This window comes from Anolis carolinensis, chromosome 5 (genome assembly GCF_035594765.1).
Source record: "Anolis carolinensis isolate JA03-04 chromosome 5, rAnoCar3.1.pri, whole genome shotgun sequence".
Classification (NCBI taxonomy): domain Eukaryota; kingdom Metazoa; phylum Chordata; class Lepidosauria; order Squamata; family Dactyloidae; genus Anolis; species Anolis carolinensis.
In genome coordinates this window covers 191,076,340-191,091,398 of record NC_085845.1, presented here as the reverse complement: position 1 = coordinate 191,091,398, position 15,059 = coordinate 191,076,340, and the positions used below count along the sequence as shown (strand labels likewise).

Genomic DNA, 15,059 nt, shown 5'->3' with positions numbered 1-15,059 from the left:
AACAACCCTAAGATGCCAAAAGTTATTGATGAGGAAGAACACATAAGTTAGGAGAGGCTGAAGCAGTTTTCTGCGAACTACAGTATTTGGACTTTAAAATTAGTTTGTACTGATCTAAGTAAGCCAAGGGTGAAGGAGGAAATTGGAAGGACAGAAAAACTAGGACCTTTTTGGACCTCATCCCACTTAACAATTTAAGCATCCTAGGACGCTTGCCAGCCAGTTGAGGGACAGATGGGCACGCAGCCCATCACACAACATCTCTCAACTTCCAGCTGAGGCCCCACCACCCACTGGTGTGGAAGTATCCTGGGACACTTCCTCGTCAACACAGGAAGGATCACATATTGTGCTGCCTCCAATGGAGCCAGCATACTTCTCCTCTGGTTGGGTGATGCTGCCATTGTGTGATGGGGAAACATCAGTGCACTGGAGCGCCTGCCATTTCACCATGCTTACTGAGAAATGGCACAGGGTTTTTGTGTTTGATAAGGTCCATAAAGGCAGCTGAAAAAGTGGGATGACAGATAATGAATTGGGACTGTCTCTGACAAATTGCTTATGTAAAAGATGTTGCCAGCTATACTTTCTTACTTAGGTGATCCCTCGTAGTCTGAGGATGATGGTGGTGGATGCATAGGTGGATGTGGAGACCTATTATTGACGTGTATGTTCTTCCGCGGTGAAGACATTGGTTTCCAGGTGGAAGGCAGTTCTGGTCAGGGTTGGCTTGATGCGCTTTCCTCTTGGCACGTTTCTTCCTTAAGCCCTCTACTCTTGCCTCTTCGAATTCTGCAGCACTGCTGGTCACAGCTGACCTCCAGTCAGAGCACTCAAGGTCCAGGGCTTCCCAGTTCTTGGTGTAGATGCCACAGTTTTTAAGGTTGGCTTTAAGTCCATCTTTAAATCTCTTTTCCTGTCCACCAACATTACGTTTCCCGTTCTTGAGTTGGAGTATACCAACTGCTTTGGGAGACGGTGACTGGGCATTCGGACAACGTGGCCAGTCCAGCAGAGTTGATGGCATAGGAGCATCACTTCAATGCTGGTGGTCTTTGCTTCTTCCAGCACGCTGACATTTGTCCTCCTATCTTCCCAAGAGATTTGCAGGATTTTTCGGAGGCAACGCTGATGGAATCGTTCCAGGAGTTGAGTGTGATGTCTGTAGACAGTCCACATTTCGCAGGCATATAGCAGGGTTGGAAGAGGGATCCGATGATAACACCGTTTTATGAAGTCAGTTTGTGGTCTGTGAAAAACAAAAAGAAACATTATACACCTTTTTTATCATTCCCACTTTGGGAACACAGTACCTTCCAGATTTAATGGACGCATTAGGAAATTTGTGGCCTGTTTCCATTTCTCAAATACAGAAAGTCTAAAAATTAAAAACCGTATGAATAGCAAACCAGCATTTTTACACAAAGGTGATGATAAGGCCATAGACAAGAAGAGGAGTTGAAGGGAGCCTAGAGCAGTTTGCTTTCTGCATTATATTGTTTTACCTTTGGCACTGTGCAACATCTTGGGCCTAATCCCAAATAAGTGTATTAAGATGACTCAGACTGGTTTGTGTGAACTGTGGATCAGAATGCATTGGCTCATTTCCATTTCCAAGCAGAACAGACAAACAATTTGAGATAAGACATAAGTGGGAAATTCCCCAAATAAGTGGAGGAAAAACAGAATATTTCCAACACAACCATATAAGGAAGATGCCAAAGACATGCAATGCAGAGTGGGAAACATGGGATATAGGCTTCGTTCATTACACCTCCGTTGTGGAATCTAGGCTGACAATCCTACCAGCATTCTCCAGTTAATCTTCTTTACTGGCAGGATTATTTGAGGTCACTGAAGTTATATAATAAATTATATATATAGGGTGGAGAGGGAAGTTTCTAGTGGAAGAACAAATCATCATATGCCTTGAGAAGGACCAGAGGGTCATTAGGGATTTCATCAGTTGCTGCAATAAAGTGTGGTTTCTTCATTGCGTGTTTTTTTAATGCTGCACTACTAAATTTCATGTGCTGCCTTTTTTTATTATTTCAGAAAAGCAACTGATGAAAGAAGCCACTCTTCAAATACACTGTCATTTCATTATCATTAGCATATATCCTAGTTAAACTTTAGTTGATGGATGCTCTGGGGGACAGCACCAGAACAAATATAGCATGAAATGAACTGCCAAGATGATCAGTCAACAGCAGCTTTTAATAACTGGGGTTTTGTTTAATTGCTAAATTTACAGATGACTAGCACAAATATTGCTTGAGTTACTTGCTTGACATAGTCTCTCTGTAGGGCCTAATGTATCCCCAAATGTTATAGAGATGTCTGAAAAATGAGAAAACACAGAGGGTTTTTTTGGGGTTTTTTTGTTCTCAGAGCAAATTAGCAGGGAAGGATGTGTGATTCAGCATCCCAAATCTGAATTTCTGTTTTGGAGTCTGGGTGGGATTGGCTTTGGTTTGAATTGACACAGATTGAATCAGGCCCAAATCTTACTCACTGAGGCCCCTTCCACACAGCTGTATAAATCCACATTGAACTGGATTATATAGCAGTGTGGACAAAGATAATCCATGGGTTGTTGCACATTTTCCGGCATGTATGGCCATGTTCCAGAATCAGTCTCTCCTGATGTTTCACCCATACCTATGGCATGCATCCTCATAGGTTGTGAGATATACCTCACAACCTATGAGGATGCATGCCATAGGTATGGGTGAAACATCAGGAGAGACTGCTTCTGGAACATGGCCATACAGCCCGGAAAATGCACAACAACCCAGTGATTCCAGTCATGAAAGCCTTTGACAACACACAGATAATCTAGCTCAAAGCAGATATTGTGGATTATCTCCTTTGATATTCTGGTTTATTTGACTGTGTGGAAAGGCCCTGAGCCCCCTTCCACACTGCCCCTATATTCTAGGATCTAATCCCAGATTATTTCATTATCCCAGAATATCTGGCAGTGGGGACTCGTATAATCCAGTTTAAATCAGATAATTTGGGATCCGATCCTGTGATAAAGGGCAGTGTTGAAGGGGCCTGAATTGCACTCTGAATCAGGAGATCTAGCCATATCCCCACATTACCTCACTATTGCCACTAATTATTTTTTTTTAGGTTTTTAAAATAATAAATTAATTTACTAAACCCTGTTTATCAGAAGCCATAATATGTTTGTCTTGCAATCACATGTCTATCTTTCAAAACAACTTTAACTCCGAAGGAAGAAGAATAAAATTGTTATTGGTTTAAGTCAAATCATTATGATGCCATATTAATTTTGCTCCGCTGCAACATTGGTTGGTTTAGCCATAATTTGTTTCATTCAATACTGGAAATCTTACTAAGAAAATGACCTACAAGCCATTTGAGTGTTTATGACCATTATCAAAACCTGATGTTTTGATTCCTAATATACAAAAGCAACTTGAAGGTTGGATCATGTACATTGTGATCTCATACTGTCTTTTAATTACACATATTTCTTTTTTCATATAGTGGCATTAAATTTCCAAACACCTGGACTACAAATGGATCTTCAAACTGGGAAATTTTTAGACAATGGTGGTTCTGGATATATTCTAAAGCCAGAGTATCTCAGAAGGATAGACCCAGAGTTTTCACCCTATACTCTTGCTACAAATCGTTTACCTGTTCTTCTTACAATAAAGGTCAGTTTGATTTGTTGAAAATGATCTTTTGGCTAATTTTGGAAAACATTAAATTTTTCCAAATATTTATCATAGATGTCTTCTTAGTGTTTGCATCCTCTGTGCTTGCAAAGCATTTCAATTCACTTGTGCTTAATAACTTACTAGTATAATTTTAACAAAAGAGTTCCTATATTATTATTTATGCATAATCCCCAACTTTTGAAAGATATATTTGTATACATGCCTAATTAGTAATTTTCTGAGTTCTAACCAAGAGGCAATTCATCTTTATAAGTTCAATTGTGAAATGTAGAAGACTGTTTCTTGTGCTTGGTCATAATCTTGATGAATATATTAACATTACATTGAGAAAAGCAGCTCTTGAATTATGTTTGAGAAGGACCCAAGTCAACTAATTAGTTGATTGTGGAAAGATGTGCCTATCTTATTAAATTTTAGGAGTGAATTAAAGAAATGTTTACCTTTGCTAAGAATCTTGCAGCATTTGCTTTGACTGTATTTGTTTTTGTATACCTTCAAGTCATTTTCTGACTCACTGTACTCTACGGCAAACTTATCATTGGGCTTTTTTGGCAAGATTTTTTTCAGAGTGGGTTTGCCATTGAATGTTCCAGGGGCTGAGTGTATATGACTTGCCCAAGGTCACCAGCTAGGTTCCAAATCTTTATGGTGTGAATTTCATTGGCTTTCTGAGGCTGGATCTACACTGCGCTATATCCCAGGATGCGATCCCAGATTATCTGATTATCCAGCAGTGTAGACTCATACAATCCAGTTCAAAGTAGATAATATGGGATATTTTTTAAAAAATTTATCGTGTCAGAAGCGAACCAAGTATACAGTTGTAATGTATTTAAAAACACAAAGTTAAAAACTTGGCATTGTAATAAATGCACTTTGACCAGTCACTGGTCATTTTGAGTGCCCTTGGTGTTGCTATAAGAAGAGGCCCTCCACTGTGCAATGTCACAGGGATCAGGCTGCATTGTAATGGGTGGTCTGTGGTTTGCTCTTCTCCACACTCACATGTTGTGGCCTCATTTCTTAAGGTTGGCTCTGCATATCGTGGTGCCAGAGCACAGTCTGTTCAGCGCCTTCCAAATTGCCCAGTCTTCTGTGTGCCCAGGAGGGAGTCTCTCATTCAGTATCAGCCAAGGCTCAAGGTTCCGGGCTTTAGCCTGCCACTTTTGGGCTCTCACTTGCTGAGGTGTTCCTGCGAGTATCTCTGTAGATCTTAGAAAACTATTCCTTGATTTCAGGCATTGGCATGCTGGCTGATATCCGAACAGGGGATGGGCCGAAGATGTCACTGCCTTGGTCCATTCATTGTTGGCTGCTTCTTCTTGGCAGATGTCAGGTGGTGCAATACCGGCCAAACAGTATAGTTTCTCCACTGGTGTGGGCAGGCCCGGCCCAACATGGTACTTTGACCACGCCCCCGTGTTGGGCGCCATCTTCCCAGGGGCGCTATTGAGCCCCTGGGAGGCATGGTCGCATGCCGCGGGAGGCATGGCCAGGTCTGGCTCTGCTTCCTGCGGGGCGCGCCCTGGTACAGCCAGGCTGCGTGTGGCGGCAGTCCTTCCAGGCTGGGTCTTCACCGCGGCCTGGAAGGACTCCCGCCGCACGCAGCCTGGCTGGGCCAGGACGCACGCCATGGGAGGTGGGACCAGCCACGCCTCCCATGGCACACACCCGCTGCGACGGGAGTCCTTGCAGGAGGCGGCAAAGACCCAGCCAGGCTGGGCTTAAGCCGCGGCCTGGAAGGACTCCCGCCGCAGCCTGGCTGTGATGATTCATGGGCCATGTAGTCCCGTTCCTAGTGCTGTTGTGACAGATGAAGAGGAAAACTTGGGTTTTCCACCATTTCAGCCAGAAAAGGAACTATCCCAGCCAGAAATTGAGCCTTTGCACCTGCAGGAGGTTTGTCTTCCAGAAATCTGCCAAACAAGCCCTGAGTCGAAATCTCCCCCTTTTTCTCGCCGTAATTATTATCTCCAGCAAAAAGGAGTGCAGCAGGCTAATCGCAGGAGCTTGAGAATTGCAGCAAAGCATTCAGATGATTAAGCCTGCTTCCATGAGAAATTTTAGGGAGTCATACATCTGGACACAGAGATTGGCTTTCGTTTCTGATTCCCCAGAGAAGTGTTCTCTGGTGGGAAAACGAGGCCTATTTAGGTTCCTTGCTCCCGAAGGAATCTTGCGGAGTCAATTCGTCAGCTACCGGAGCAGCGTGTGTGGACAGCTACTCCTGCTCTCAAGCCTTTGTTCCTGTTCCAAGCCTTCGTTCCCAGCCTTGTTTTCTCCCCGGATCTTGCCTTGTTTCCCGGACCTCGCCAAGTAATTTCCACGGATCTTGTTCTTGCTCCTCGTTTCCTTGTTGCCTTGAATCAAGCTTTGTGTTCCAAGAATCAAGTTATTTCCTAGCCTTGCTCAAGTTCATGGACTAAAGGACCTTGTCATCTCCCCTCACTTGCTTGGCAAGTGAGTGTTTCGGTTATTGGATTACAACTTTGGACCTTAATATTTCATATTGGACATTGTTTCTTTGGACTAATTTTGACCTTTCCTGAAAGGTCTACTTCTGGACTATTTCCTATACTTGTTTTTATTAACTTTATATATTTCCTTAATAAAGATATTAGATAGATTCTGGCCTCTGTGTATGGTTATTGGTGCTCTGCAGCCTGGGTCGTGACACTGGCTGGGACAGGACGCGCGCCGCGGGAGGCGGGGCCAAGTCTGGCCCCACCTCCCACATTGCGCACCCTGGCCACTCCGCCCGCGCTGCAGGAGGCGTGGCCACCCGGCGCAGGAGGCGGGGTCAGGGCACGGGAGGCGGGGACAGACCTGGCCCTGCTTCCCGTGGCATGTGGCCACGCCTCCCGCGGTGCAGGGGGGGGCGCAATTTTTTTTTGCATACCCCTTTAAATTTCCTCGGGCCAGTCCTGGGTGTGGGGCATAGACATCCTGTGATAATGCAGCATGTCCCATGAAGAACCACATCCACTGCTTTAATGTGGTGAGATGTGTTTTACTCTGGGCATACGTTCCACATCTGGCATCAGATCCTGGGATATAGGACAGTGGAGACCCAGTCTTAGTTGTGATGCTAAAATGGCATTGCAGTCTCCATGGTAGAGGAGGTAGGATGTTCATGTGGTAAATCTATTCTGAGGTTACCTCATCATGTACTGTAACTTTTTCTGGCTTGGTACTTTCCAAAGAATATTGCTTGAATCTGTGAAGGAGTTGGCAGCTGAGAGCTTGTTTTCAATTTATAATGAGGTCTGAATCTTGTACCATATTTTATAGGGGACAGGATGGTTTCTCTGATCAGTTATTGTTTTCTTGATGCCAAGATCAACTAACTTATTTTTCATCTATAACCTATAAATATTATTTGTATGCTAAACCTTGGAGAGTTAGACCTTTTAGTTCAAGCTACAATGCTCACATATAGCAGCGGTTCTGGGAAATTGCCAGTGAGACCTAAAATAAATCACACCTGCTTGATTTATTATCTGCAATATATCCTTGCACTTTTCTCTGTTTGCTGTTAGAAATAAATACTTTGAGTACCACAGATGCTGAGACTAGCTTCCAGCAAATACTATTTAGTCATCACAGACATTGGACAGGCTATTAAATGCCACTGCTGTTGTTTTATATCTGGTTACATAATGTGCATTTTGCCTTGTGTTTGAAAACATGTGACAATTTGGAAGCTTTGTGTATCTATTAAATTACAAAATTTCTCCTGGCAGCTTTATTGTCCCTCGTTTAATTCAATAACTGCTGCAATATTTTGTTAATTTTAATTTGCATTTATAAATTAAGAACATTTTTATCTACATTAGAACCATTTCTCTGACCCATAACTCCTGATTTGTATGATTCAGGGGCAGATATTATGAAACAGATGTTAAAAACTAGTAGGTAGCAACCTTGTTAAGTTCACCAGACTTCAAACCCTTTAGTAACTGGTTAGTGCAGTATTTCAATATGCAAACTGACCTTGTTCAATTGTTACTTCTGTGATAAACCTGCTAAGTTTCCTTAAGCAAGGATACATTCTTTCAAACCCAGGCTCCTTCTACACTGCGATATAAAATCAAAGTTATCTGCTTTGAAATGGATTATATGATAGCGTAGACTCATATAATAATAATATAATAAATAATACACTTTTTATCATCTGTGTTTTTTTCCTGAAGGGACTCAGAGTGGATTTCAGAATACACATATAAGGCAAACATCCAATGCCCTTTACACAGTGAACAACAACATACAATACACAGACAAGATAAAGAGAAAATGCTCAACTCCAGCCATGGGCAGGTGCTCTTATTCCATTTTTCCATGCCAAGGAGCCTGTTGTCCTTAGACATCTCCAGTCATGTTGCTGGCATGTTGGTTTGCATATCTGCACAGTGTGCCCTTTTCCCTTCCAGCCGAAGTGGTACCTATCTATCTACTTGCATTGCATGCTTTCGAACTGCTAGGTTGACAGAAGCTAGGCCTGACAGATAATCCACATTACCTACTTTGAACTGGATTATCTGAGTCTCCGCTGGCAGACAATCCAATTCAAAGCAGACAATCTGGGTTTTATACAGCTGTGTAGAAGGGGCCACAGAGTCACTGGAATATAATAAAGGTCCCATGTAAAATAATAAAAAAATAAGGACCAAACCAGACAGTAATGAGAGCTATATTCTGGAATGTGGCACTGATGAATTAGCAGCTGTTTATTTAATTCCCTTCTAGTTGTTCCCCTTCCCATCTCAAAACTGCTTGTCCCAGTTACTCTTCCATGTAATCAAAAAAAGGGGAAAAGGTTGTAGGTGGAAAAGAAATGTGGGCCATTCACTACTAAAGGAGAAGTTGAGAGTAAAGGAACTGTCTCTTTCTCTTGCTCCAAATAGCAGCCCATTCCTTTTCATATCTGCTTTAATTAAAAACAAAAACAAATAGGTGCCTTACACAAAGCTGCTCTATAATGTGTAATTTAGACTCGAACAAAGCTAAATTGAAAGCTCTTGTGTTGACATTTCAAAGAAGCTTGCTAAAATATATGGAGATCTGATCCTATTCATGCTTAGTTAATTGTTAGCATTCAATGCCGTGTGAAACAGCAATTTAGTGACTTAAAGTCACTATTCTCCCCTGTTCATATTTTGAAGTTCTTCTACCAATGGAGATTACAGTTGTTTCACACCTTCATTATGTTCATAGTTCTCGTAGCCATTTTTGCCACCAAGTGACCAACTTTGTTCTGATTCCATTCCTAGCAAGACTGGTCTTTGGACAGCACACATTGGAAGATCAACAGGGCCATGTCTGAAGTCTTATTAGTTTAATAATGCAACCTTCTAGGGCTTATACTCCATTGAACTAGTCTTCAAAAACCCATGGTCACCTCCATAATGACCATTTAACCATTTAATGCTTTCTCTTCATAGTACAGAGCAAATAGTGCTTGTGTAACATTTTAGTAATTGTATGATAGGCTTCCCTGACCATCTTTCAACTGTTACCATAATAACAACCAATGATACCTTGGTTAAATCTCCTGTGTTGTGTTTGTTTATGCAGCTTATAAGTGGTCATCAGTTGCCACCTAGCAGTCTTTCAAGTACTAATAAAGCCAACCCCCTTGTTGTAATAGAAATATATGGCGTTCCAGAAGACCAGGCAAAACAACACAGTTGTGTAGTTAAAGGCAATGGTGAGTACCACAATATATAGATTGCTTAAAGTCTCAATAATTAAGAATTCAGCTCATTAAATTTAATAGGTTATCAAAGTTAATTTATTTGGCAGTTCGACCAATGCACATTGGATAGAGAGGCAGTAATGCAAACATCAATGAGGAAAGCAGGAATGGCACAGAAAAGTTAGTAAGATTTTTTTTTTACATTTGAATTTTTTTTATTTTCTTCATATTTTGTTTAAACATTTTAACTCACCATTTGACAAAAATGTATTCATACATATTTCTACATTTCTATATAATATTATATAGTCTCCCATCCCAGCATACATAATCTTTTGCACACACTGAGAAACAGATCTACTGCAACTTGAAATGACAAAAAGGGGAAGGAGAATAAGAACAAAGGAAAGGAGACACCATGGGCATGATGGTGCTTCAAGCTCAATAATTAGGGAGACCAACAGGTTGTAAACTTGGAGTACAGGTGCTAATATACTACCCATTTAATAGAATTCCCATTAACTGAGTCTTGGTTATATGAAGAACCATTTAACTTAACACAGAGGTAGAAATTCTCACTCACCACAACCAACCCAGGAAGACTTCTGTGCAGCAGAATCAATTTCAGCCGAAATAGTCTAATGCAGTGGTTCTCAACCTTTGGATCCCCAGGTGTTTTGGCTTACAACTCCCAGAAATCCCAGCCAGTTTACCAGCTGTTAGGATTTCTGGAAGTTGAAGGCCAAAACATCTGGGGACCCACAGGTTGAGAACCACTGCTCTAATGGGTTTGGCATCACTATTTTCACCCTCCCCACCTCTCAAAGGGGTTCCCAGAATAGACTCAAATGTTGGGTAAGGTAGAAGAACTTGAAAATGGCCCTCAGATCTTTCATGTGTGTCCACTTTAATCTAAAATCACTTCAGAGCTTCCTGGCCTTTTGTTACTTTGCGCTATAGAACAGGGGCTTGAAGTATGATTTTGTGGTACAACACAGTATTTTTCCAAGCACCAAACATTGCTGTTTCCCATGTATCACCCCTTTCATATTTTATTTTTTATAAAGAATTCATTTAAGGAGAAAATTATGGAATAGCCGCACATTGCCTTTTGGTTATTTCTTAGGAGCTGGCTTTCTCAAAGCATTATAGCTCTGATGAATTAATGACTGAAGATTAGATGAATTTATATAGCATTTATATGGCATTTTTGCATTTTATTAATCTGCTTACCACCACCCCTCTGTGTTAATGGGTTCTACCAACCACCACTCAAAAATATTCAGGGGGAACGGGACCTAAAAGCCAATCTTGATTTTTCCATGTGCTAAACAGTGTGCTGTTGTGTAGGTTATAGGGCCCTTCCTCACAGCCCTATGTGGCCTAACCTTTAGTTACCTGAGGACCAATCAAACTTTATTATAGGAATGTGAGAGCCAGAGACATTCAAGAAAGAAAATGAATTACATAATTAATATTGAAGTACATAATTAAAATATTAATACTGAATTACATAATTAAAATATTTTCCAGTAAGAAGGGCAAGGGCCAACAAAAATGAATAGATGGGCTGCGTGCGGCCACAGGTTGGACCACACTGACCTAGAATATCAAGGCAGATAATATTTGCTTTGAACTGGATTATCTGAGTTCACACTACCATATAACTTAGTTCAAAGCAGATAATGTGGGATTTTATACAGCTGTGTGGAAGGGGCCTTAGACTCTCTCCAACACTTGTTTGAGTTGCTTTTGTATAATGGGTGCCATTTTACTACATCATTGTATACAGTGGAACTTGATTGTCCATGGATTTGGATATCCATGTGAGTTCTGAAACCAGATTCAAGGATACAAAAGAGCCAAATGTATTTGTTTTGACCATTTTTCCTCTGTCCTTTGACCTGCAGGCTTTCAGAGCCTAATGCTCATTCACTCAGGCAGAACTCTTACCAAAGACATGACAGAAGCTAATTTGTCAAACGTATCACATAAAACTTTAAAAAATCTGTCCTAGGACTACAGGGAGATCTTGGTGGTGTACTGCGTGATCAGGTCTCATTCTGTGATCACTGGAGACCTCACCTAGCCACTCTTCCTTTTGCTTTTTCTCCTCTGTTATTCATGCAGAGTAGCAATGAATCTGAGAGAAAATTGTAACTGAGAGTATGAGCTTTTCATCAGAGGTTTCTGCACTGTGGTAAGGTAGGTTAGAGCAGATATGTCCATACAGTGGAGGAGTTCTGCTCTTTGCAACATTGGGTTGTATACTGTCAAATCCTGCCTAAGGTAGATCCATTCTACTCTAGAATAAAGAATGAATGGGATTCATCCACCATTCAACAATTAATAGAATAGGTCTTCTCTAGTTGGAACTAACTAAAAGGATCCCAGCCATTCTCTGAGAGCATCCTTATGTAATGTCAGATTTTCATATAAAAATGCCCAAGACATTTTAATCAGAGGACAATAAGAAGGTTGTACTTTAGCCTTTACTATAACCAAAGCCAATTGTTCTAAAGAAAGTAGAATTATGTAGTGAGAGTTTCTGCTTAACTAGCAATTTCCCTTTCACATGTGAGAGCATTTTAGCCCTGTATTCCTGCAGTTAATAAACCAGGTGAACGTATTTGAAGAGATTATTGCTTGTTTTATATTGCTTTCTTTTTTTAGCTTTGTGTCCTAGGTGGAATGAAACATTCACATTTAATATCCAAGTTCCAGAGCTTGCCTTAGTGCGATTTGCTGTAGAAGACCAGCTTTCTCTCACAGCCAATGACCTCCTTGGCCAGTACACTTTGCCATTTTTGAGCATGAATAAAGGTATTAAAATTGTTAAAGTATAAAAGTTCTCCTACATCTCTATCAATGTATTTTCCTCTTATAGGGAAGCATGGGAGGATAAAGGCCATAAGCTTTAAAGTGTGTGCTGCTAGGGTACATTGCAGTTTCCCCTCAGCCTTGACCATTGGCCATATTATCTGGACCTAATGGGAGTTGTAGTCTAAAGCATTTCTGGAGGGTGCCAGATCAGGAATAGTTGGCCTTGGTAATATTGCTACTCTGAATGCTAGCATCAGAACTCTTCACATATGGTATTATTTATCATAGGCTGGATCTACATTGCAATATGATGCAGTTTCAGAATGCAGATTAACTGCATTGAGCTAGATTAAATAGCAGTATGTTGTTGTTTATTTGTTCAGTCACTTCCAACTCTTCGTGATGTCATGGACCAGTCCACACCGGAGCTCCCTGTTGGTTGTCACCACGCCCAGCTCCTTCAAGGTCAAGCCAGTCACTTCAAGGATACCATCCATCCATCTTGCCCTTGTGGCCCCTCTTCCTTTTTCCTTCCATTTCCCCCAGCATCATTATCTTCTACAAGCTTTCCTGTCTTCTCATTGTGTGGCCAAAGTACTTTATCTTTCCTCCTATATCCTCCCCCCCCCCCTCCCAGTGAGCAGTCGGGCATTATTTCCTGGAGTATGGACTGGTTGGATCTTCTTGCGGTCCAAGGCACTCTCAGAATTTTCCTCCACACCACAGTTCAAAAGCATCTATCCTCTTTTGCTCAGTCTACCTTATGATCCAGCTCTTACATCCACAGGTTACTACGGGGAATACCATTGCTCTAACTATACCAGCTGTTAGGATTTCTGGGAGTTGAAGGCCAAAACATCTGGGGACTTATAGGTTGAGAATCACTGCTCTACATGAAGATGAAAGATGACAAACCTGAGGGGTCTTTGGCATGAAAATTATATTACTTTACCTCTAAACTGCAACCTTTCTTCTGATTCTATATGCCTCTGCTACTGTATTTAGATACCTCCCCCCTCCCCCCCCCCCGAGACTAAGTTACTAGGCATTAATTTTAATGTGCTGGACATTTGTCTTCCACTGAGAAGAAAAATTAATATAGCAAAGCTAGATAGGCAGAAAATGCTCAGGTGTTTTATGTGTATACTTGTTGTTTTAAGAGCATACTAATTAAAAGGGTTTTTGTGGAATAGTATATAATTCAGCTTCTGCTTAGACAAACTATATGAAGAGGACAGTTTTGATGAACTCAAGACTATTAAGGCATATTAAGTTACTATCAAATGTCCATCACTGGAATGGATCAGAATGGGAAAGATTCCTAGTATATTTGCAAGAACATTTGACAAGATTAATGTGTGAGGACTTCCCCCAATTTCCAGAGACAATCTTCTTGATTGAGCTTATACACAACAATGTCAGAAATGAAACCACATTTTTGCCCCACTAAGGCCCCATCTACATTGCCATATAAAATCCAGATTATCTGCTTTGAACTGGATTATATGGCATCGTAGACTCAGTGGATTATCTGCTTTGATAATCTGGATTATATGGCAGTGTAGAAGGGGCCTAAGATTTTGTGTCAAAGTGTTCTGCTTTTCACAGGCAAGTTACAACTGTGGACCCTTCTACACTGCCATATAATTCAGTTCAAAGCAGATAATCTGGGTTTTATATGGCAGTGTAGATGGGACATGAGTCAAGTCTTAATTTGTCTCCCTGTTTCAAAGGTTTCTAAGGCATGGGTTCAGTATTTCCATCGTTGTTGTTGTGCCTGATTTATGATGACCTATCACAGGTTTTCTTGGCAAGATTTGTTCAGAGCTGGTTTGCCTTTGGCTTCTTCCAAGACTGAAGAGAGTTTGGTCCCTTCTATACTGCCATATAATCCAGATGTATCAAAGCAGAAAATCCACATTATCTCCTTTTAACTGGATTATATGAATCTACACTGCCATATAATCTAGTTCAAAGCAGACAATCTGTATTTTATATGGCAGTGTAGAAGGGGCCTTTGAATTGCCCAAGATCACTGAGTAGGTTTTATGGGCTGTCTTTTAGATTCTTCCTCCTTTGCTTATTCCATTGCCCTACACTGACTTTCCATGATAATACTGCCAGTTGCACTCTGAAGACTGAACATTTCATTTTTTCATGACTGTAAAATGGCAAAACATTGATTATTTATATCTTGATTTATGTGAGAATCCTTCCTTGCAACGCACTTATTCCTTGCTGTTGTTTTTGCAGGTTATCGCCAGGTTCCACTGCTGTCCAAACTTGGTGTCAGTCTGCGACCTGCTTCTCTCTTTGTACATGTCTGGTATTTTGACTAATAATCATTGCCAACAGTGTCCCCACAGCTGTTTTTTCTTCAATAAAAACCATGATGGAGTAATAAAAGTGTGTTAGTGTTGTAAATGATTTTAGTTATGCATGTCAGTACTGTTTGGTAAATACAGAAGCCATATAAGACATTGCTAAATAATACAATGCATCCCTTCTGTTTTGAGTAACTGCCAGAAAGATGCTTCAGAACTCACAAACATGGTTCATGAAGGTGGCAGCATTCTTAAATGTTGTTTATCTAGCATAGCAAATAACAGCTGGTAGGCCTATAGATATTTTAAAGTATGCAAACCAATTACCATCGTCACATATTTCAGCAGTGAATTCTATTTGTTAATTAAGTGTTTTTATGATACACAAAATGTTAAGTCTGCAGTCCTTCAAACATCCCAGACCTCTCCAGTTTTTAAAGCTGTGCCAAATTGCTCAGAGACAGAAGACACGCAAATAGATAATAAGAAGTGATTTAACAT

The 15,059-nt window shown here is 40.9% G+C and overlaps 1 protein-coding gene across 5 annotated transcripts in view; it reads left to right on the top strand.

The window, feature by feature from the left end:
- The window catches only part of LOC100555994 (1-phosphatidylinositol 4,5-bisphosphate phosphodiesterase zeta-1), a 67,449-nt gene extending 52,809 nt beyond the window's left edge, over positions 1–14,640 (top strand). Inside the window, exons 10-13 of one of the 5 annotated variants that reach the window (XR_010006918.1) lie at positions 3,520–3,692; positions 9,291–9,423; positions 9,519–9,591; positions 12,085–12,199. Coding sequence is in view for 3 of the 5 variants with exons in the window: in XM_062983144.1 (XP_062839214.1) it covers positions 3,520–3,692; positions 9,291–9,423; positions 12,085–12,234; positions 14,488–14,573 (542 nt within the window). In the remaining 2 variants the exon portion in view is untranslated. Of the gene's footprint in view, positions 1–3,519; positions 3,693–9,290; positions 9,424–9,502; positions 9,592–12,084; positions 12,235–14,487 lie in introns of those variants that run through there. The other 4 variants (XM_062983144.1, XR_010006919.1, XM_062983146.1 and 1 more) reach the window with 4 other exon arrangements.
- Positions 14,641–15,059: the final 419 nt, after the last annotated feature.